The sequence below is a fragment of the Arachis hypogaea genome, chromosome 18 (assembly GCF_003086295.3).
Source record: "Arachis hypogaea cultivar Tifrunner chromosome 18, arahy.Tifrunner.gnm2.J5K5, whole genome shotgun sequence".
In the NCBI taxonomy this organism is placed as follows: domain Eukaryota; kingdom Viridiplantae; phylum Streptophyta; class Magnoliopsida; order Fabales; family Fabaceae; genus Arachis; species Arachis hypogaea.
The window spans coordinates 3,335,576-3,358,544 of NC_092053.1; the positions used below are offsets into that span (position 1 = coordinate 3,335,576).

The following is a 22,969-nucleotide window of genomic DNA, read 5'->3' on the forward strand; positions in this document are numbered from 1 at the left end:
CTACATGCAATTATGTTGTTTTCTTTTGGTAGGGATGTGTAATGATTTAAATTGCAGTTAGTGCAAAACTACTACCCCACAAATGATAGATGATCTTTGAAGTAATGTTTATTTTGATATATGACATAAACTTAGTCATTAACTTTTTAAAATAACTAAATATTTGTTAGTGTAGTGCTAATATAAGTCCTTAAAGTTATTTGATCAATATAATACCTGACAATAATTCATAAGACTACACCAATGACTGTAAAAGAGAAGTTTATAGAGATCTGAAGCGGCGAGGTTCGAATCCCATCCAGTTATTTGAGCCAATGAGAAAGCAAAATTTTATAAATGCATATGGTGTTGGCAAATAAGATTTGGACCTAGTCATGTAATATTCCAAAGCTGACTGAACAATCTGCTGTTTTCCACGTTACATGCAATTCGTTGGGACTGAATGTTTTGTGGTCAAACTCAAATGTGTGACCCACTATTCTTGACAAATACACTTATTCGCCTGTACAAATGACCCATGAATGAAGGCGCAACTCCCAACTTCGGGTATTCATCTCAGGAGAACAAAAATCACATGGGAGAGTAAGAACAAGGAAAACAAACACAAAGCTCTATGAATTATGAAATACAGTACTGTACAGCTCAGAACTCGTACATCATTCATTCGCATTACAATGTAATTTAATAATCATGGACTTGGTACTAGATGTAAAATATCTTGGGACATTTGTCAAAATAATACAGGTAAAAAGGTTTATTAGAAATATAAATATTTTAAGTCTCGTGGATAAAATATACTAAAAGAACAAAAGTTTCTTATTATCTCTTTTAACAAATGTTGTTAGGCTAATCTTTAGATAAAATAAAATAATACAATTAACATCCAATCAGGTGACATCACATCATAGTATCCGCGTAATTAAGAGAGCAATGCGGGATGTAACAGCCACATCAGCAACTTTAATTTTTGTTCGGGCAATGAATACTGCAAAAAAAAAATTTCCAGTAGCACCTCCCATGGAAAAAGAAAGCTAATTATAAACACGAAACACTAAGTGTAGTTTTATTTCTTGTTTGAAATTTGTTTTGTATGCATGTTTGAATCGTCTTGAAAGGATTTAGAAAGCCCAGCGGGGCCAGACAAGTAAATCCAATTTTGCTGAATCAAAGCATTTGTCAGTTCTGTACATCAATCTCAATTCTGATAACTTTGGGCTTTTGGCCTCCAGCTTACCCAAAAAATTATCTCAATTCTAGTAGAACCACCGAAAGAAAAGCGTCAATTTCTCTTTCGCCTTGACACTTTCCATTGCTTAATCAGATCTAAAATACCCTCCTCCAAAGATGCCTTTCTTCCTTCCTTGAAATTCCAGACTTCTGGTATTGGGTATCTACCACTAGGATTGTACTCATGCAACTCTAACAAAGCTCTAGTCACCACTTCAAAGACCTCCTCACCAAATTCATCCTTCAAAGTCCGCAATTTTTCATCATTTTCATCTAAAATTTCCTACAAAGTATAACCAACATAGTTTACATCATGCTGCATTGCATACAAGAAAGAGTAAGAGGAAAAAGGTGCCAATAATGAAATGATACATTGGTCTATTTGATTGTTAACTAGTATAGCCAGTAAGGTACGGGGTAATGTCCACAATTAAATGGATAAATTAACAGTTCATGGGAATATATATATATACTTTAAGAGGCATGCAATTCTTGAAGTCATTGTACCTTGGCATTTCCTGCTTTATCTGTTACAACTTTAAAAGGATGCCAATTTGCATCTCTAAGATAATCCTCCCATTGAGAGCACAACTCCACTGTTTTTATCTGCACCTCATCGTCTTCTAAACCATCAAATTTTCTCTTAACTAAATTCACAAACAGTTTGCTATCTAGTTCTCCCATTCTTTTCACATGAATGAAAGCACGAGCTGACTTCTCTTTCATAAACTGTGTTAAAGAAAAAAAAAAATACATATATATCAGATTACTTCACCAAAAATGAAACAACAAAACCAACCAAGTGACGCTATCAACAACTAACCAGTTGAAAATATAGATATTACTTAGCTAGAAGGTTAAGTCACAGGTCACGCGAAATGCAACAAACTAGTACAAGATGGCAAAATATAAACCACATCTGGGCTTTTGCAGACATAGCATGATTCTACCATTTTTTATTTAAGATGATAAACATGCTGAGTTAGAAATTTAGAACTGACTCACCTGATAACTCTGTAACGAACTGACAAAGCAGAAGTTAGCAACCACATTGATTCCCAAATAGCAGGATAATATCACACAAAATACATGGCCAAACAGAGAGCTACATGTTATCACAGCAAATCACCTTTCTCATTGTCCTGAATCTGATTTTATCATTTTTTTTGAATTTAAGAAAATCAAAATATCATCTAGTATAGACTACTAAACATGAAGCATCCTGCCAGCAGTAATATGGATAATGGAAGCTGTTTTGTCTACATTAATATGCCTATAATTTTTCTCATGTTTCCTGTGAATTTTAAGTTTGTTTAAAAATGCAAGCAAGCTTATTATTGCTAGAAACAATTAATCAAAGACTTTCTGAAGTTGAATTTTCAGACCACTGAAAGAGCTGAAAGGCAAAAAAGACTTATTGACATTAACATTTATGCATGGACAACGTACTTACTTTTACTAATTCCTTGCGAGCATCCTGCAACTCATCATTGGTTTTACGCTCCCTGATAACAAGAGTTTGCTGAAGTCCTTCAACTGCTTCCATTTCCTCCTCTTTTTCCTGCAGATCCAGTTTGATTGCTTCCAGTTTCTTCTTCTCCTCTCCTTCATCCTCCTCCATGTGTTTCATTACTTCAACAGCCCCTCTCAGACGCACAATTTCCAACTCCAATGCTTGTTTTTCATCAAGTTGTCTTTGTAGTTCATGAATTCTTCTATCCAGCTTTTCCTTTTCCCTCTGTAATATTCAACCCCCCAGATGGCACAGTGAATAACTTGGACACAAGTAACTGGATTAACAATAGTAGACATCCAAATGTATCTAAAATGAGAAAGGGAATTTATACCTTCTGTTGTTCAGCCTTACGCATCATTTTCTCATCAGCTTTGTTTTGCTCCATTATAGCCATTTCATTCTGCAAATGCCAGTATAATAACAATTAAAACAATTGGGAGTGGTCCTCCAAATTTTACACAAAAGATATGGTTTTTCTGAACTCAAACAGGAAAATAAATTACATTTTTCTTCTTAAGAAATAGCTTCCTTCTCTCATTTTCATTCTGCACCTCCCTCTTCTTCAGATCCCTCTCAATGAGCTCAAGTTCTTTCTTCTGTTTCTCTAAATGTGCTCTGTCTCTTTCATGATCCTTGCAAATTTTCTCCAGATAATCCCGATCAATCTGCTGCATCTTATTTATTTCTAATGATAGAAGATAAAGAAAGGAGTAAGCAACGTTCCAGAATTAACATAAGTACATAACTATTTATATCTTCCAATTTAACCTGTAAGCTACCATAAGAAACAAAAAGAGAGAGAACCATATAAAACCATATATTTCACCATCCCATTTGGAGAAACAAAACAAACTTATCATAAAAGTAAAGAATAAAAGTAATAGACCAATTTATTAAACTATAAACAATTAGGAATTCATTAAAAGATTTGACATACCATCATTAAATGATTTAATCATCTCCTCTTTCTGCTCCATCACTCTCTTCAGAGACACATTAATTTCATCATATTTGCTTGTCACCTGTTCCAATTCTATATTCTTCATTTTCAAAGTATTAGCCAGCCCTGAAACAAGCTTAGTTGTTTTCCTTTTGTCCTCTGCTTCTTTTCCAGAAACAGTTTTCAAATCCCCAGTTTTACGGAGATGTTCACCGACTATACCCTTAAAGTGGTAGTCATCTTCACGGGCTACCCATCCATAAATTTTATTACCTCGGTCTCTCACACTGTAGTAGTCCTTCTTACCACAGCGTTTAGATTCAAAGCTCCTCTCGAAGTTCATTGAATCTATGAAACCTTCCCAGTCTGAGTTGAACTCAACAACAGCAAAACCGGAATGCCCACGCCAGTTCCATAACGGAGTAACTCTCAAGGGACGAAATCCATCTCGTGTCAACTCATCCCTCAGTTTGCTGCCACTTCCTGCCGTGTACTTATCACCCTTCAGTTCCCTAGCAATGTTTGCCAAGATACCAATCCAAGGCCAGACAAACATCTGATCCTTTTCAACAGATTCTGCAGGTTCTGATGTCCTCCTCCTCTTAACATCATCCTTTTCAACAGGTTCTGCAGGTTCTGATGTCCTCCTACTCTGTTCTGCAGGTTCTGATGTCCTCCTCCTCTTAACATCATCCTTTTCAACAGGTTCTGCAGGTTCTGATGTCCTCCTCCTCTGTTCTGCAGGTTCTGATGTCCTCCTCCTCTTAACATCATCCTTTTCAACAGGTTCTGCAGGTTCTGATGTCCTCCTCCTCTTAACATCAAGATATCTAACGATATAGTTGTCAAGAGCAGAGTGCTTTGCTTTATCTTTTTGGCCCCTGCTCATCGAACTGGAGGCATATCGTGATGCATGCTTGGAAAGCTCACTCAAACTGCAATCCTGTTTGCCAGGGCAAAAGGGGCACCTATACGTTGAACTGGATATTTTCACTACAATAGACTCTTTCTTCAAGTCCTTGTAGTAACTATACTCATAATCTTTCAACTCAGACTCAGTCATACGTTCTGACACTTTGGACATCTGCCAATGTGAACTGAAATCAGATTTTCAAATATTATGCCAAATCATCTCATGCATACTATACAAGATCAAGAACAACGTTTAATTTCATTTGTCTGTATCCGTTCACTAACTCACCCGCAGTTTCCAACCAAAGCAGAAATTTAAACAAGTTTCAACAAGAAGAAAGCAACTCAGTTTCTAAAATTGGGGATTAACAACTGTTAAATGAGCAGCAAAGGCGCTAATCAGTAATCATCAGAAAATCAGCAACAAGCCAGCAACATCATCATCATCATCATTTCAGAAAATCAGCAATTCAGAATGAGCAAACATCAACAAAATCAGTATTATTAACTCAGCAACTCAGAATTAAACCCAGCAACTCACAATTAAACCCAACTCCAACTTGGAATTAAACAAAGGCACTAATCATCACCTAATCAGTAATCATCAGAAAATCAGCAACAAGCCAACAACATATCAGCAACAATATCATCATCATTTCAGAAAATCAACAATTCAGAATAAACGTACATCAACAAAATCAGTACTATTAACTCAACAACTCAGAGTTAATCCCAGCAACTCACAATTGAACCCGACTCCAACTCAGAATTAAACAAGCAAAAATAAATTGAAGATAGAGAGCTTACCGGCGGCGAGAGCTCCAAGCAGGGCTGTTGACCTCGACAGAGAGAGAGTGCTCGAAGCAGGAACGTTGAGCTCGGCAGAGAGAGAGAGAGAGATCTCGAAGAGACGACGACCAGCAAGCCTTAACGGCGACGGCAATGGCACGAGCTCGACCTTCGTGCGACGGCGAGAAGGGTTTCGGGCTTTCGGCGGTGAGTTTGAGGCTTTGAGCTCGACCTTGACGTCGAGAGAAGAGGAACGATGAGAAGAACCCGCCACAAGCGACGACGGCGAGGAGAATGGTTCGGCTGGAGTGCGGTGGACGCTGGTGGCTGCTTGCTGGAAGGCTGGGTTTAAGGGTTTCTTTTCAAATTTGAAATTTCATTCAATTCAGAGAGTGAGAGTGAGAGTGAGAGTGAGAGACCGGGTTCGTTGCACTCGGTGCAATGTGCATGTCATGCGTCCTTCCGTTTTCCCTTTTTTTTCTTTTTTCCCCATAATTCTATTTTTATGTTAAAAGATAATTTCTAGTAATTTTGGTGAAAATTCCAGCAATTCCATTGGTTGAAAAAAATGAAAATATTAGCAATTTTCAAACACCTTTCTTCTTTTAGGATCCCATCTTATCTTATAATCGTAATGGTAAATGATAATAAATTCACAATTGAAATAAAGACCTTTTGATGTGGATACAAGAATTACCACCATGAAATCCCTATAGACCAATCATTGTGTTGATTCTAGTGCAACTTAGAGAGGGGGTTCCCAAGCAATAATCAACGAACTTGTAGGAAGAATTTTAGTTGTAGCGGGGAAACATCAAGGTTTTTTTTTTTTTTTTTTAATTTCCTTTTTACGTTAAACATGTATATATTCAATTATTCATAATCATGGCATCATCATAAGAGTAAAAAGCTATTTTTTTGGGCGGTAATTTCTCGTTGTTTGGGCCTAAGGCCCATCTCATATGGTTAAAAAAGAAATAACTTTAATCACATTGAAACCCACAACAAAATATTAATGACCCTAAAAAACTAAGTATACTTTTGGTGTAAAAAAACTAAAAAAGAACTAGAAAAGTATAATTAAGCGGAATGAATTTCTTTTAACTAAATGTTGAGAATTCAATTTTTATTTATAAAAATATTAAACTGTATCATATCCATTGAAATACTTATGAATTAGAAAAAAAAAAAACTCGATCACCATATTAGACAACGAATTTTGATCATGAAAAAAAAATAATTTTATTCTATTAACCTCTATAATTTTATTAAATTTGTAATTATATCTTTGTATTTTTTGTAATTAATTTTTTATACCAAATTTTATAATGTGCTAGTATAAAAAGTTAGAGTTAATGATTTTTTTTTACAAATAGAAGATATTTACAATGAAAAATTTAATTAGATTTTTAACGGTATATTTTTTGAAAAGAATATTATATTTTTAATATTTTTTACGTGAATAATTAGAACAAAAAATAGCATACTAATGTGTAAGCATCTCTCACACAAGTTAAATTTTAATTATTAATAAATTATAACTCAAATAGTATAATCTTTCTATACTTACTTAAGAGTTCGCGAGTTCTATTCTTCCTATCTTCGATAAAAAAAAAAAAGTTAAATTTTAATTTACCCATTCCCAAAGATTATATCCCATAATATTACCTTGGGCTCCTAAAGTTTTTATAATTTCACGTCTACTTGAAGGCTTATATGTTATATCTTTGTAGCTAGCTAGCTAGAATTATGGATAACCAGTATAAACTAAGTTGGACGCATTGGTGATATATGTTAACGTTAAATATGGCTGAAGAAAGATGTGTTATTAATAGGGTTTATGAAATTAGATAAATGTTATAATAAGCGAAATTGATGAAGCGTGGTATATAACTATATAAGTGTGATAATGGATTGACCATTTTCACTCACCACTCACAGAATAGTGGTCATCGAAAGCGATTCACGTGCAGGTGCAGCAATGTCTGGGGTCTGGGTTTTCGGCAAGAACGGAGTGACGAGGCTCATAACAAACCCGACAAGGGAATCCTTCGAGCAGAGGGATCCACCGCATGCGGCGGGAACAGCCACCGCTCCCGGTGCCAGACCCAGAGTGCTGGTGTACCTGCCAAGCAACCAGGTGATTCGTTCCTACGATGAGCTGGAAGAGCGACTCGCCGAACTCGGTTGGACTCGCTACCCTAACTCGGAAAACCCTGAGCTCATCCAGTTCCACCGATCTGACTCATCCACACACCTCATCTCACTCCCCAAGAGGTTCTCCAAGTTGAAGAATTTCCACTTGTACGACATCGTTCTCAAGAACCGTTCCTTCTTTCAGGTTCGTGACCCCACCACTGCGCAACACCATCAACGTTAACAACAAGCTTAGTTCTCAGTACGTCAACCCCCATGCACTTTCATTAACCAAACAAGGAATATATGCACTTCCCACTTGGTAATCATCATGTTCATCTTCTCCGTTATTATCATTAATTAATTAATATATTTAATTGCCCTTCCTTATAATACTCTATATTGTTACCATTTCTTTGATTTAACGAGTGACTTTGAAGGCGATGAATTTATGTACAAAAAATAGCTGTTATTATTTTATATATGTGTGAAATATGAAATGATGGAGTTGATTTATTAACTAGTACGTGAAAGATTTAGTTAGGGTTTAGGGAGTGACGTAGGCTTTCTAGTTGGAAATGAACGAGGAAATGGTTTAGTTACTGGCTTAGGCATATGCATGCGTATGGTTATGAATGAGGTGTGAAGAGGTGTTAAAGCTGATGGAAAAGAGTGGAGAATCTGGTATGAGTCCACGTCCCAAGGCTGACACGTAGGAGTACTTCTGTACTATCTTGTATATCTTTCTATCAGAGACTATCATCTTGGGTCTACAACTCTACTCACAAAAGTATCACTCCACTGCAACCATTTATAGATGCTCCTCTAGCCTACTACCTACCTACCTACCTAGGGTTAACAAACATCATTTAATTCCTTCTCTACTTTGCTCTTTCAATTTCTTTTTTAGTCATTCATTTTTCGCTTTCTTGTAAAACAAAATCATTTTTATAAATAATAATGTAAATTTTTTCACGCGTTTGGTTATTGTAACCAAGTATTTTTTGGCAATGCTAGGGAGACAAAAAAAACGACCAGAACTTATCTTATTTAGCATTCATTAATTGTCGCAACAATTAATGAATGCTAAATAAGATAAGTTATGACTATTTTTGGCTGATTTTCTTTTGTTACCAAATATTTTCGCTACTTTTATTCATGTTTTTAGTCACTATGAGCGAGCTTATTATTTCACTATCATCGTAGAATTGAACGTGAATATCCATACTAATGGCTGATGAGTGATACATATATAAACTCAATTTCTTTGCGCGTGAAATAAGTCTTGGTTCTAGAAGCTTTGCTCTAATGAATATGGTCATGATTTGTTCTTCCAGACTAATATTCTATTCGAAAATGTTTTGTAACTAAAAAAAATTAGACAAAAACAGTCAAAATTTGTCTTATTTAACATTCATTAATTGTTCTTGTCTTATTTAACATTTATTAATTGTTGCGACAATTAATGAATGCTAAATAAGACAACTTCTATCTATATTTTTTGTCTCTCTATCATTAGGCTTTAAAAAACTGAATTCTGTTATATGGTCAAACAAAAGAGAAGAGGTTACTGTGTGGCTGCAGAGCACCGGTACTCAGTGGTCCCAATTTTCTCTTTGTTTAAAAAAAAAAAAAAAAAAAAAAGAGAGATGAGAATGAGAGGGGATCTGGAAGGACAGTGTACGAAAATAAAAGTGGTGACTAGTGAGTGCATCAAATTCACATTTACATTCACATTCACATTCACACAATCACACCATTCTTTAATCTTTGATAATGCAATGCCACGTCCTAACAATGCAATCAATCTACCTCTACACTCCCTCCCTTCTCACCCTAATTCTTCTAATCTTCCTTAATTGCAGCTTAAAATATAGGAAACATTTCAGGTGCACCAGGAGTACCGGTGCTCCAATTATTTTAACTGTTAATCTGAATTATAAAAAATATATATAATATATATTAATTGAAATCAACGGTTAAAACAACTGGTGCACCGGTATTCCCCGGTGCACTTGAAATGTTTCTTAAAATATATATTATCTATTCATCTTGTAATTAAATACAATCAACCTTGACATATGACATATGACACTCTCACGCGCTATTAACCAAAAACAATTACTTTGGTATTTTTTTTATGGGAAACTTTACATATTTTTAACACATGAAATAACTTAAATATGACAAGGACCATGAATGTTGAAAGAGACAGTTTTAATCTCGCACATTCTTTAAGTTAACTGTAGCCAAACATATTTGTAAGTATACTTGTCAAATATAAGTAAGGGAAAGTAATATTGCAGTGCAATCCAATCCAACATCACTTATCACTTCTCAGAAATCTATATTCTATATGATGATCAATGTTATTAAGACAAGAAAACCGTTTGGTGATGCTATTTATCAGAAAAGTTGTGTATTCAACATTATTAGTTGTTAGTTATGAGCTGTAATCTTAAATTATATAGATAAATACAGGTTGGAAACCATATGTGGAACTTACTATAACATGCAGCAATGTGCATTCAAGTAAGAACTGTGTCCTTGATGAGTGTTTTGTCCATATACTTGGCTCTTGGTCCACTCTAGTTCTAGCCAGAATGATTTTGCCTAAAATGACACGAACTTATTTCTTGAAATTGCTAACAAGATAATTGAGGAGGATTTCACCTACCTCACTAGCAATCTACAATAGTAAACAAACAACTATGTCCTTATTATCCACAAGAAAGCCATCACATTCATTGTGTATGAGAACAAAAGTAGGTCGTAGTGTATCAGCATTTAAATATATCTCTTGTGTTTGCAATCAAGTGTTAACATAACAAAACTAGGAAACTACACCACCCCAAAAATATCCTAATATTAAAAAGAAGTACCTACATAATTGCAACATTAGCTGAATTATATCATATGTACAATCTATTAGTTACAGAAGTGCCTGAGTTCATGCATCATGTTTTTTCCCCTGCATCAGAGCAATATATTATTAGGATTTCTTAAGTTTCAAGGTTGTGTGTGTTTGCAATTTCAAGTATATAGAGTTGAAGCAGAGGGCCTAGGGTAAGCTGTAGGGGTGGCCCTCCTATGGCTAACATCATCAGCGCTTCTTCTACGAGGGCGAGACGCGTTACAAGAAGGATTTCGGTTGCCTGCATCTGCATTAGGAGCCTGCAGCTGCTCCAGTAATGTAACAACTTCATCCATGTTTGGCCTGAACTTGGATTCTCTAGATATGCATCTCAAGGTGAGTGTGGCTACCTTATAGGCATCTTCAACCGAATACTGTCCTTCGAGGCGCGTGTCCAAAACTCGAAAGACCTTGCGTTTATTAGCCAGGTATGGTTTAGCCCACTCCACCAGACTGTGTTGTCCGGTTGGTCGATTCTTGTCAACCGACCTCTTACCGGATAACATTTCAAGTAGGACTACTCCAAAACTATAGACATCACTCTTTGCAGTAAGATGACCTGCACTAACATTGTGTTAAGCCAGCTAACCAAAAAGATACTAATCATGAATTAACATAAATTGGGAGCAAAAATTGTTCAGCAACTTGAAACAAACCATACCAGTAGCTAGATATTCAGGAGCTGCATATCCGTAGGTTCCAATCACCCTTGTTGACACATGACTTTTGTCACCTGTTGGTCCATCTTTCGCTAGCCCGAAATCCGAAAGTTTTGCATTGTAATTCTGTAATCAAATCAAGAAATATATTCAGTTATGATGTCCAAAATCCAAATAATGTCCCCTGCTTTTAATCAAATTACCAAAACAAACTCTGCCATGAACCTATGATATATTGCAAGCACACATAGTCACATACCGAGTCAAGCAAGACATTGGAAGTCTTAAAGTCACGGTAAATCACTTGTGTTTCGGCACTGTGAAGGAATGCAAGCCCTTTGGCTGCATCAAGAGCAACCTTTAAACGGAGACTCCATGATAGAGGTTGAAAGTATGAGCCTCCTGTTACAATAACACATCCAAATGTTAAAATTAGTCCTAAGTTGAAACTTTAAGATTGTGTGCAATGATGGGCAGAGAGCACTAACTCCTGAACAAATGATTCTCCAAGCTGCCACGAGGCATAAACTCGTAGACGAGAAGGCGGTGTTCATCTTCAAGGCAATATCCAATCAATCTCACTAGATGAGGATGAGAAAATTGTCCAAGATAGTTTACTTCAGCCTAAAAATTGAAAACAAACTCCTCTTAGTTATGCAAACTGATTCAATTTAACTTAGAAGAAGATCATGGATGAGATAATGCAACTTGAGACTTGCTTCTTGAATTATTCACCATGCTTGGAACTAACATAAGCAAGGGACTTAAACTCACCAACCACTCCCTGTGACCCTGTAAGCCATCTTGATTAAGTCTCTTCACAGCAATAACAATGCCAGTGCCAGGTTTGGAAGCCACCAAATAATTCTCATCAATCCAACCCTTAAAAACAGAACCAAAACCACCTTCTCCTAACACACTGTCCGGCCGGAAATTTCTCGTGGCTGTCTTAAGTTCTGATAAACTAAAGCTCTTTAAATTAGAACACTGCAAGATCTCTCCCTCACTCCGTGGAGTCGGTGGCATCGAGGTAGACGAAACTTTACTGTTTATATTACTGAGATCATTCCCATCTGTGCTCACATTCTTTGAGTTCACCCCTGCCAAATGGAACTACTATATCAATTACAGTTAAACCTTCACCAATATCATGTCTTAATCCAATGTAAAATTCTCTGAGCAATCACACTGGATCTTCATATCTAATTACAATGTCATAGATCAAATTGGATCACTTGGTTCTGAGTGGAGCTCCAATTATTGGCAAGAGATTCATAAGCATCAAAATAGTGTAAAGAGACATTTTGTATACTAAATTGAGAAATTAGAAGACATAACCAGTTTAAGAGAGAGTAAATTCAATTAACAAATCAAATATATTAAACAAGTGAAAGAGGAAGAAAAGAATGCTTAAATCCATCTTTTTTAGCTAATCAAAATTCTGCCTTGGTTCCTTCAAAAGCATTGAGAGAGAAGAAAGGGACAAACTGGATGATATACATGCAAGCACAAATATCCAAACTCAATTATTGTAAAAGGCATTTCCACTTAAAAGGGTCATAGCCAAGAAGAAGAGAATTAAGGAAGGAATACCAGTGTTGTAGGGGCTCTCAGCTTTAACTTGGGCACTCAGACAAACTCCCATGCTAGAAACAGGTTCCTCAATTACTGAATCCTTGTTTGTTGTGTGAAGATTACAATCAGAAAAGCTGAGAACTCAAGTTAAGGTCCAGCACAACTGCATAAACAAACAAACAAACAAACAAACAACCATGAAAGGTGGACTAAATACAGAATAAGAAACAAGAAAAGATCTGAGGCCAAAAGAGAAGAGAAGGAAAAGGCCAAGAACCTGTGAAACAGTTTGAAGTGAAGCTACAAAACCTGACTCCAAAGTCCAAAGTGAGATTTAGAGAGAGAGAGAGAGAGAGAAGGGTTATATATGAATATGAGTGGGGTGTGTGATGGAGGGTAAGGGTGGAGAGAGTTGAAAGGGACATGAGCTGTGCATTCATTCATGGAATGGACCCAGTTCTGTTTTCCTTTTAACTTCAACCTTTATGGACCCCCTTCCCTTCAATGTTAATTAATGCCTACAAGCTACAATGCCACTGCAATTTACAAGCATCATCAAATTCTTGTATTGTATCACTCTCTTCTTATGCTTAGAAAATTGTAGGTGCACATATACATAGTAAATGAATATAAATAAATGCATAGGTTTTATGCTTTTGCTAAGCTTACTTGTCTTGCTTTGCTTTGCTTGCTTCTTTGCCTTGTTATTCACTCATTAGCTGGCTAGCTACCAACCTTATGGTACTTCTTTTTTTTATTTAATTTCTTACTTTAATATTTAAACAATTGTTTCCATTATTGAATCATATTGATTATTGAGTGTACAATTTACATTCAACTTTAGATCTTGAAAATAATATCAATCTTCCTTGTTCTTCTTTTTTCTCACTGCACTCCAATTCTGTCACTGTCTTCCTTACCATGTCATTTCCATTTTATTCATTTCTGCCACCCTATTAATATTCTTGTCTCTTCTGTATCTGCTTCTTTTTTATTTTAGAAAAAAAATATATTATTATTATTTTAAATATAAAAAAAAAAACCTAACTTTTGGGGGGTGCAAGGTGCATGTCTTATTCCATGTCTTGTCAGGGCCCTTAATGCTTTTACCACTTGGACTTTGGATATAACAAGAACAACAGTCGCCAAGGTTTTCCTCTTAGTTCTTCCAATCCTAAAGTCATAATCTCCCAAATTAGAATTCAAAGATTGTGCTGCTAAATCCTTGAGATATGATAAGATACATGTCACTTAGATGGATTCTTGATCATGTTGTAATCAAGGGAGCAATGGTTCTTGACTAAATTGATTTCTTTTTAATAAAAATAAAAAAGTTAGGTTGAATCCTACTATTCTTCTATTACTTATTATATAAACTTGTCTATGATTCACATAACACACCAACCCATTTCTTGTTGATAAGGGGCTAGATCTTTTATATAATGATTTCGCATATATATATCATTTTATATTTGAAGATATTTAAGCAAGACTAAGTTCAACCTAGCTGGAATAACAGATTGAATATAATTCAATTATACATGCTTTCATAATCATGATAAATAACCCGAGATTATTTCATCACGTGCACATTCATAAAGAAAAGCCAACCACAAGATACAAGTTGGATTGATTCATGAATCATGTTTGGTGTTTAATTTGGATTCAATGAGTAACATCACTACTAGTGGGACCAATACAAGGACCCTAAAACCTTGGTCTTTTATGGTAAATTACTTAATATCTGTGTGAGTCTCTAATTTTGTGTGACATTATTATCCTCGGTAAGAATTTTAGCCACACAAAAATAACAATGAAAGTAACATTTTTGACGAATTATGACAGAAATTGACCCTCTGCTCCTTCCTAAATTGTTATCAAATTTTAGCTAATTTATTTCAAACATTCACATGATGATGATACCTTTATGATATCAAGGCAAAAGAAGTAATTGAGATGTAAAGAATGAAAAAGGAGGGTAATATGTGCATGAATATAGTAACAACTTGTAATTATAGTTTCTGACTTATTATATGCATGCATGCATGAATATATACATATATTTTGTTAGATAGTGACCAAACTTTAGTGTAACACAATTATTAGATTTTATGAAATTTTCTTTTAAATTCTGAAACGGGATAATATGCTCCGTGCATTGACAATACACTTCCTGCGAATTGTCTTACTTCTAAAATTTTAAAAAACATCATAAAATATAATAGTTAATTATTACACTAAAATTTGGTTAATATCTACAAAAATTAGCTGAATATATGTGGTTGAAATTTGAAATTATCCAAAAATTTCAGCTTGTCGGCCTGCTTTTAAAAAAAAGAAAAAATATCTATTTAAATGAAGATGTTAAAAATATTTTTTTATAAAGAGTAATTTTATGTAAAAAATGTGTTTTGTTTGTTTGATTACATTAAAAAAGAAAAATTATAACATATCAAATTAAATTCTCTAATTCATTATTTAATAATAAAAAAAGATACATATTTAATAATTATAAAATTTTTCATGATAGTATTTAGTATTTACCAAAAAAAAGATAAATTAAAAAGTGAGATGTAAGTAGAAAGTACAAGTAAAAGTGAAGAGGCGCAGATGGGAATGATGTGTAAATGGGTGAAGTAGTAGGTGGGGAGTGAGAGTGAGACATTGTGTTGCTATTGCGTGACCAATCTTCCTTAGATCCAACCATCATTTACTGCATGACATTGAAAAATAAGATAATATTAAAAAAAAGTATAGGAAATAACTTTCTTTCAAGCTAAAATAAGTTAATTCTATTATAATTTAAATTTTATGAATAAATAATAATTTAAAAATTAAAATTTAAAATTTAAAAAAGATTTTTTTTACATTTATTACCATCATATTTATAATACACAATAAAAATAATTTATAAAAAATCTAATCTTTTTTTATTCATTTGGAAACAGTAAAATCAATCTCTCCTCACATCTGCTGTCTCCACGCATTTTCGATGTTGTCGCCTACCATCGCACTTTTCGTCGCGCTGTGCGGCCTCTTCCATGCGTTCTGTCACCCTTTTTTTTGTTGACGCCGTTGTCCACCGTTTCGATACATCTGCACCACCACGGCTCCATCCGTTGCGACCCAGCCACCATCGGTCTCCCATTTGCAACGCGCAATTCCATGGCGACTCTTCCACTCGCGATGCGCAGTCTCTGTGGCTTCCTCCTCGCGACGCGCCACTACGAGTCTCCCACCATACATGCAACACCGTTTAAGATGTCATCACCTGTCACCCTAGGACTCTTCTTCTTCTCCTCTTCTATTTAGTTTTAAATGACCATTTTAACTAGTTTTTTATGTTTCTTTTTCTTAAATTTCGAATGATTCTTTTTCTTAGTTTTGGATACTTTTTTTTCTATATTTTGTATGTTTTTTTTTTTTAGAATTTAGATAATTTGTTATCTTATATTTTGATTTTTTTGAAATTTGAATGTTTTTTTTAAAGAAAAATTAAGGTTTACATAATAAATAATAAAAAATAAATTAAAATAAAAAAAATTAATAACAATTAATTAGTATAAAATATAATTTAAATATGCTTATTAGCTTGTTGTTGGCTATGACCCAGTTTGGGTAAATAACTTAAATAAGTTCTTTTGGAAAAGGAGCTTAAAACATAAGGACTTTTATTAATAGCAGCTTATAAATAAGTTATTTTGTGTTTGGATTTTTAGTTATAAAAGTACTTATTTTAAAGTTGTAGCGTTTGGATAAATAACTCAAAAGATAAATTTTTTTTACAAAAGAGAATGAATATTAAAATAACGATGATAACAAATACTTTTTAATATTGAATGTTGATTTTACATAACCTAATCACTAATATTGTGTATGATATGGTAGGTGAAAATAAAAAATAAAAATAAAATGTGTGTCAATGTATATTTTATTGCTGTTTTTTATTTTTTATTTTTATTCCTATTAGAACTCTCTTCTCCTTTATTGAGGTCAAGAACTTGTTATAATTAACTATGAAAATAATAATAAGCTATAAAATTACATATGAAAAAAATAAAATTAAAACTGAAATTTTATACCACACTTGAATACAAATTTAATAATAAAAAATAGTGATAAAATAATAAAAAAATATTTAGAAGGAATATATGCAGTAAGTTGTTCAGATGTAATATTGTCTGAAAATGTGGTGGAGGATCAATACTTCCATCAGATGTTTCATTATGTAAAAATGGTGAGACTTGGAACATTGCGTGAGAATGATAGTGGAAGGCCAGTGCTTCTAGCAGACCTTGTGTGAAAATGGTGATGAAGAGTCAGTATTTTTCATAGAATCAAGAAGGAAAGTAAATTTTTTTGTTTTAAAATTAATTTTTTTAAGTAAGTGGTAGAATGACTTCTCGAGAAGCAAGAAGTCATATATTTCTACTTCTTCAAAAAGTTCCAAATTAACTTTTCGGGAAGTTAGAAGCTTTTTTAAAAATAGTGCCAAACACATAGATTATGACTTTTCATAATCCAAAAATAAAAAAAAAGTAGCTTCTGCTACTTCCCAAACGGGCTCTATATCCTTTTAATTTTTTAGCGGAATTGAAATTAATAATCGTTATGTATGAATATTAGCAACAAGATATGTGCTGATTAAAACTTTAATTCATCTTTTTTGGATAGAAAACAAAAACTTAAATACATATGTAACTTCTTAGAAATTGACAATTTTTAACTAAAATATATAAAATATCTTTTTCTTTTTTTTTTTTTAGTTGAATGGGTGAATGAGTGAATGAATGTTAGCTGCTGCCTGCTGTAGAGCTGTCACATGTGGAGCCGTAGAAAGGAGGGAAGTCAAAAAGTGGGGTCCAATGGGTGAGTGGGGCCACACGAATGGGACCAAGCCATTATCACACCCATTTAAGCAGAGACGAGCCAAGGGCCCAGAGGCCAGCACGATTGGAAACTATGTTTTGTTTTCAATGACGCCGAAAGGCCAAAATCCTATTAAATCAAGAAAATTTTTTCTGTTTCTGTTGTAAATGATGTAATATATATATATATATATATATATATATATATATATATATATATATATATAATATTATGTACATGCTAAAAATTATTTTTAATATATATTTTATATTTTAACATATAATTTATAAAATAATTAATTTAATAATTAGTTTTTTTTAGGTATATCTAACACGGTACAACGATGATATTATGGTTTTTGTATGACTTGAAAAATAACTATCCAATTTCGAGCTCTAAGTTTTATTATCTAAAAACAATTATTTATTAAAAAAAATAAACAGCAATTAATTTGTTTTTCATATAAGAGAAACTATATAATTAGAGATTATCTCATAAGAGAAATTTTGTACAAAACACTTAATATAGCACTTGTTTCTTTAATTTTTTTTTATGTGCATAATTAAATGAAAAATAATTTTCAATATGAAGTAATAATTTAAATATTATAAATAAAAAAAATTGATTATGCATATTCTTGTAACACAGGCTACAAGAATTTTTCTATTTTGTTCTTTCCTCATTAATTGTTCCGATTAATGTTTGTTTTACGGGTCAGTTGCTTTTAGTCTAATGATCTATCGCTATAAGATTCCTACTACAAGTTTTGATTTGACTAATTGAAAAAACATGAGGAAACTGCCTTAATTTTGGCAATGCATTAGTATTTGCTTCTAAAGATAAAATAGAGAGTATCCATTCTCCAATATCCATCGATTTGACTAATTGAAGAAACATGAGAAAAATGCCTTAATTTTGGCTATTTTCTTTTTTTGATACCGAGGAGGCCAGAGGCCCAAAAACAAAAACAAACTAAGAGATTATCCTGGAGAATTTGGCATAGTTGCAATTTATTTGCCTCGTATAGAACCACATTGGGATTCAAATCTTGATTGAGACCAAATAGTAGATTAGAAACCCTTAAGTGAAAGTTTATGATATAAGCAAATTTGTGTCATTTTAATGCCTAAAGTTATAAAGTGTCCAACTCCTCTGGAAAAAAAAAAAAAAAAAAAACTCCATTACTATCCGCGAGGTTGGAGATTACTGAAGTAGGCATGTCTATCTTAACGTAGTCCATCTTACACAGACAACAGGAATAATCTCATACCAACTAAATTAGGCTTTACATCGTGCATCAAACCATCTGTGATGGGGATATTAGTCAACCCAATCTACATACTACAATACAGAAATATTACAACTATCATTACTATTAAAAACAATCTAATATTTCTAGGTCATTCCTTAAAATACTCGCTTGATTAGGCGTAACAACTAAACATTATTAAAAGTGCAGAAAATGGGCATAGAAATAGAGTAGTAAACTAAAACTGGGTGTTCAACATTATTTACCCACCAAATGTCATGGCAGTTACAACTTATAACTATCCGCAAATGTCCAAACTTAAACAAAATCCAATTGATCACTCTTACTGACGAGTGGTGGTAAGTTAAAAGGAAATTATATTTATTCAATATTAAACACAGGTTTCAAGCATAGGCCCATAGAGCATAAAAACCAAAACTCAACAGTTTACAAAGCAAAGGCTTGAACGGCAGCATATCAGTTCCTCAACTACGAAACTCAGTTCTTCACAGTGGCAGAGTTGATGATGTCAATGAACTCGGGCTAGTAACACACAAGTTTAAAACAAGTTAGTGACGTAAATACAACGCAGGAAATGAATAAACCAACCAGCACAACCAAAATAATGGGGTGTAAAATTACCTTCAAGGAAGCACCACCAACCAAAAATCCATCAACATCAGGCTGTGCTGCTAATTCTTTGCAGTTTCCACCGTTTACAGAACCTGCAGTTTACATGTGGCATTTAAATAAACCTCGGAACATGTATTTGTTACATTTCAGTTGCAAAAGTAAATACAAAACAGGTTAAAGGTGCAACAGGGAGTACCTCCATAGATGATTCTTACGGATGAAGCAACTTCAGCACTGACATTGCTATGAATCCATTTCCGCAAATCAGCATGGACCTAGTTCAACAGATTACAAGAATGGGAATTAGATAACTTTTTAAAGAGAGCTATGAACAATAGCAAAAAACAACTGCAACAAGGTTAAAAAAAGCGTCGAAAAAATGAATTGGAATAACTACCTCTTGAGCCTGAGCAGGAGTAGCAACCTTTCCAGTTCCAATGGCCCAAACTGGCTCGTAGGCCAAAACGACATTATTCCAGCTTGGAATCTTAGCTGCAAATAGAACTAAAGTGAGCAACAGCAGGAAATGATGACGAAGAAGAAAGTCATTTGCCAGGGAAATTAAAAAAGTACCTGCAATTGCTTTTGTTTGATCAGCAACAACAGCCATTGTGATACCAGCTTCACGCTGTTCAAGAGTCTCCCCAATGCAGGCAATAACTTTCAGACCTTGTGAAAGTGCATATGCAACTTTATCTGCCACAAACTGTAAAGCACAAGTCAGCGCAGAAGTGCACAAATAGAGATAGTAAAATGCTGAAATTTTTCCAACGAAAAGTAATTCTGTTAGACTGATTACACAACCAATATGTAGGACAATATGGAGCACTATGTACCTCATTTGATTCATTTAAAAGTTGCCTACGTTCAGAGTGACCAATAATGACCCATGGAATTGACAGATTGACGAGCATTTCAGCACTGTTAATGCAACATAAATCAAAACAATCAGTAGTGTATTGAAAGCAAAGACATTAATTTTACATGGTTCACTGGAACATCGAAACATAAAAATCCAAAATTCATAAATGGAAATTTTAACTTCATGAATAAAATAGCAAATCAATCCAAGCAAACAAACCGAAGAACCAACAAATGACATACCTAACCTCTCCCGTATATGCACCACCTTTGCGAACCCAGCAGTTTTGTGCTGCAACATGGAAGTCAGGCCGCAGCAAACTTTTTACAACGGGAAGGAATACAAAGGGAGGGCTCACAACAACCTCTGTTAGAAAGAGACATATCTATTAGCAAAACATCAATGACAACAACATGATAAAGGATAATAATCAAAATTGGTTGGACTAAATTGAGAAAGGTCAAACTGAAAAGCAATACACATAATGCATATATTATACCGATAATCAAATGACATTTATTCTTTGGTTTAAAAAGTCCAGTTGCATAAACAACTCAATTCAAATCGTTATAACAACTCAAGGGCTTGAGTCCTAAAACCAACCCTAATAGTGAAATCGTAGCTCTTGCTAAGACTCACCCACAACATCTTCGCCAGGGACTTTAGCTTCGTTCAAGGTAGTAACTATCTTCTTGACCTCTTCAGTGGTCCCATTCTGCATCAGAATCACTTCAAATAATCAGTTACTAAGCAATACAAAACAGATCCATGACAAAAAAAATTAAAAAAAAATAAATAAAAAATAAAAAATGGCATCACATCAACACAACATGATCCATTTTACTCGAGATCATCACAAACATTCCAAAGAAAACACATCCTTGTTGTGCATGCCCTTAAGGATCTTACTCACAGAGTGCACTATCATGACACAATTAATAGATCAGGAAAATAAAAAGGGAATCAAAAGTTAAATGATCGAACATAATTTCACACAGAAATGAACTAATCTGATCCAGTAACTAGTAGCATAAAACGATCTAGGGTTGTTATGATTGTTTCAGAGCACAATCGAAAATTCCATCCATAGAGATTCAAATAGATCATTCCAATGAAAGAGAAACTGTGAAATTAATGAAAGAGGAGGAGAGGAACATACGCATTTCCAGTTGCCACCGACGAAGAACTTTCTTGCCATGTGTTAGGGTTGTTGTGTGGTTTTAGCTTCGATTGTAACGAGCAAGTGAAAGAGCGAGAAACCCTTATTCTATCAGAAAACCAGAACTCTCACAAGTGACTGTATCGTTAACACTCACTACCTTATCACACTTTATAGTGCAGATAAGCCGAATATGCTTTTCGCATTTTTTCCAATTTTTTCCAATAAATAAATACCTTCTTAAATAAATAAAAGTACAAAAGTTGCCAATTATGGAGCAATATAATAGTTACCTTTTATGATTTTACACTTTTAACAAAAGATTTAATTAAGGAACCAAAATTTTTTAGTAATCTTAACTAATTTTTTTACTTTCTTTTTTTCTTTCTTTTAACATTATCGTTAACACCACCTCAATTTTATGTCTTCTCACCGGTCATCCACTACTACTGCTGTTAGCTACCCCTTATTAACATTGTATCCTATGTTAAGAATAATGTTATTATGTTACACATCAAAATTTTTTTATTAATTAAGTCTAATTAAGTAGGTTTAATATAATAAAAATTAGTTATAATTAATATTATTTTAAGTTTTATTATTTAATTTAGTTGAATTTAATTCATAAAAAAATTTAGATATGTAATATTATTCTTATTTTAAATCATACTTTTAAATTTTAAATCATGATGAAAATTTGAAAAAAAAATTAATTAAAAAAATTAAATAATATTAACTAATATAAAGGATGGTTTTCTGTACATATTATTTTCATAGTAATCGTTGTATATAATTTCAAAGACACCAAAATAAATGGTATATAATTTCAAATTATAGGTAAACTTCACCTGAAATTAGCTTTTTTTTTCTTACATTTTTAATGATTAAGATGGTAAATATTATCAATAAAAATGTTAATAGTGTAGAGACACGAAAGTCTAAGGGGTCAGTACTTAAGAAAAATGAATAATCCTATATTATTAGATATAATTTCATATCATTAAAAATATTGATGATGACTAATTAATGACTACACATCACAAATTTTGCTGATTCTAACACTTCTCTTTATTAATATTAGTGAGATGAATATATTTGGAGAAAGGGTAAACAAAAAAGGAAAAAGAATGTATAGATCATACTAAAGTGGTTTTTTCTTTTCCTTAAAATTTAAAAGGCAAGTAAATAAAATTTTTAATTTGATGCTTACTTCAATAGAATTATTATGGCCACACCCGTTTCCTATTTCTACCTTCTATTTGGTTGGCTTCTCGATCTCAATGCTTTGCAGTGGTTAAATAGGGTATTTCTAGGTGCAAAAGACATAAGCAATCCGTGTTCATCGGCATCCATAGATTCACCTACCAATAACTTTGTGGCCATTGCAAACTGTTTGTTTTATTCCAAAAAAAAAAAAAAAAAAGAAATGAACATTAATAAAATCACAATCAGCATAACATGAAGAGCAAAGTTGACAGCAGTGTCACAAATTATTGGGACGGCCACCCAAATAATAATTGTGGACAAGT

At 33.5% G+C, this 22,969-nt stretch overlaps 4 protein-coding genes across 5 annotated transcripts; 1 reads left to right on the forward strand and 3 right to left on the reverse strand.

The window, feature by feature from the left end:
- Positions 1-1,035: 1,035 nt before the first annotated feature.
- On the reverse strand, positions 1,036-5,856 carry LOC112772110 (factor of DNA methylation 4). Of its 2 annotated transcripts, none has more exons than XM_025816992.3 (7): positions 5,403-5,856; positions 3,681-4,767; positions 3,247-3,428; positions 3,075-3,143; positions 2,681-2,965; positions 1,735-1,956; positions 1,036-1,510 (listed from the first exon to the last, which is right to left on the reverse strand). In XM_025816992.3, exons 2-7 carry the CDS (start codon positions 4,765-4,767, stop codon positions 1,280-1,282), a joined length of 2,076 nt encoding a protein of 691 aa, XP_025672777.1. In that variant the 5' UTR covers positions 5,403-5,856; the 3' UTR covers positions 1,036-1,279. The 2 variants fall into 2 exon arrangements, with proteins under 2 accessions (XP_025672777.1, XP_025672778.1); XM_025816993.3 differs by having other exon boundaries at positions 3,681-4,780; positions 5,403-5,804.
- Positions 5,857-7,365: 1,509 nt separating this feature from the next.
- LOC112771432 (flowering-promoting factor 1-like) lies at positions 7,366-7,764 on the forward strand. Its single transcript, XM_025816186.2, has one exon. The coding sequence runs from the start codon at positions 7,366-7,368 to the stop codon at positions 7,762-7,764; it is 399 nt and encodes a 132-aa protein (XP_025671971.1).
- A 2,454-nt stretch (positions 7,765-10,218) lies between these two features.
- LOC112771431 (probable serine/threonine-protein kinase PBL9) lies at positions 10,219-13,374 on the reverse strand. Its single transcript, XM_025816185.3, has 7 exons — positions 12,946-13,374; positions 12,687-12,831; positions 11,868-12,193; positions 11,582-11,717; positions 11,353-11,495; positions 11,096-11,219; positions 10,219-10,993 (listed from the first exon to the last, which is right to left on the reverse strand). The coding sequence occupies exons 2-7, from the start codon at positions 12,736-12,738 to the stop codon at positions 10,554-10,556; spliced, it is 1,221 nt and encodes a 406-aa protein (XP_025671970.1). The 5' UTR covers positions 12,739-12,831; positions 12,946-13,374; the 3' UTR covers positions 10,219-10,553.
- A 5,646-nt stretch (positions 13,375-19,020) lies between these two features.
- LOC112771605 (triosephosphate isomerase, cytosolic) lies at positions 19,021-22,705 on the reverse strand. The gene is made up of 9 exons (XM_025816391.3): positions 21,441-22,705; positions 20,921-20,996; positions 20,524-20,647; positions 20,256-20,340; positions 19,993-20,125; positions 19,817-19,911; positions 19,616-19,694; positions 19,429-19,511; positions 19,021-19,329 (listed from the first exon to the last, which is right to left on the reverse strand). The coding sequence occupies exons 1-9, from the start codon at positions 21,477-21,479 to the stop codon at positions 19,285-19,287; spliced, it is 759 nt and encodes a 252-aa protein (XP_025672176.1). The 5' UTR covers positions 21,480-22,705; the 3' UTR covers positions 19,021-19,284.
- Positions 22,706-22,969: the final 264 nt, after the last annotated feature.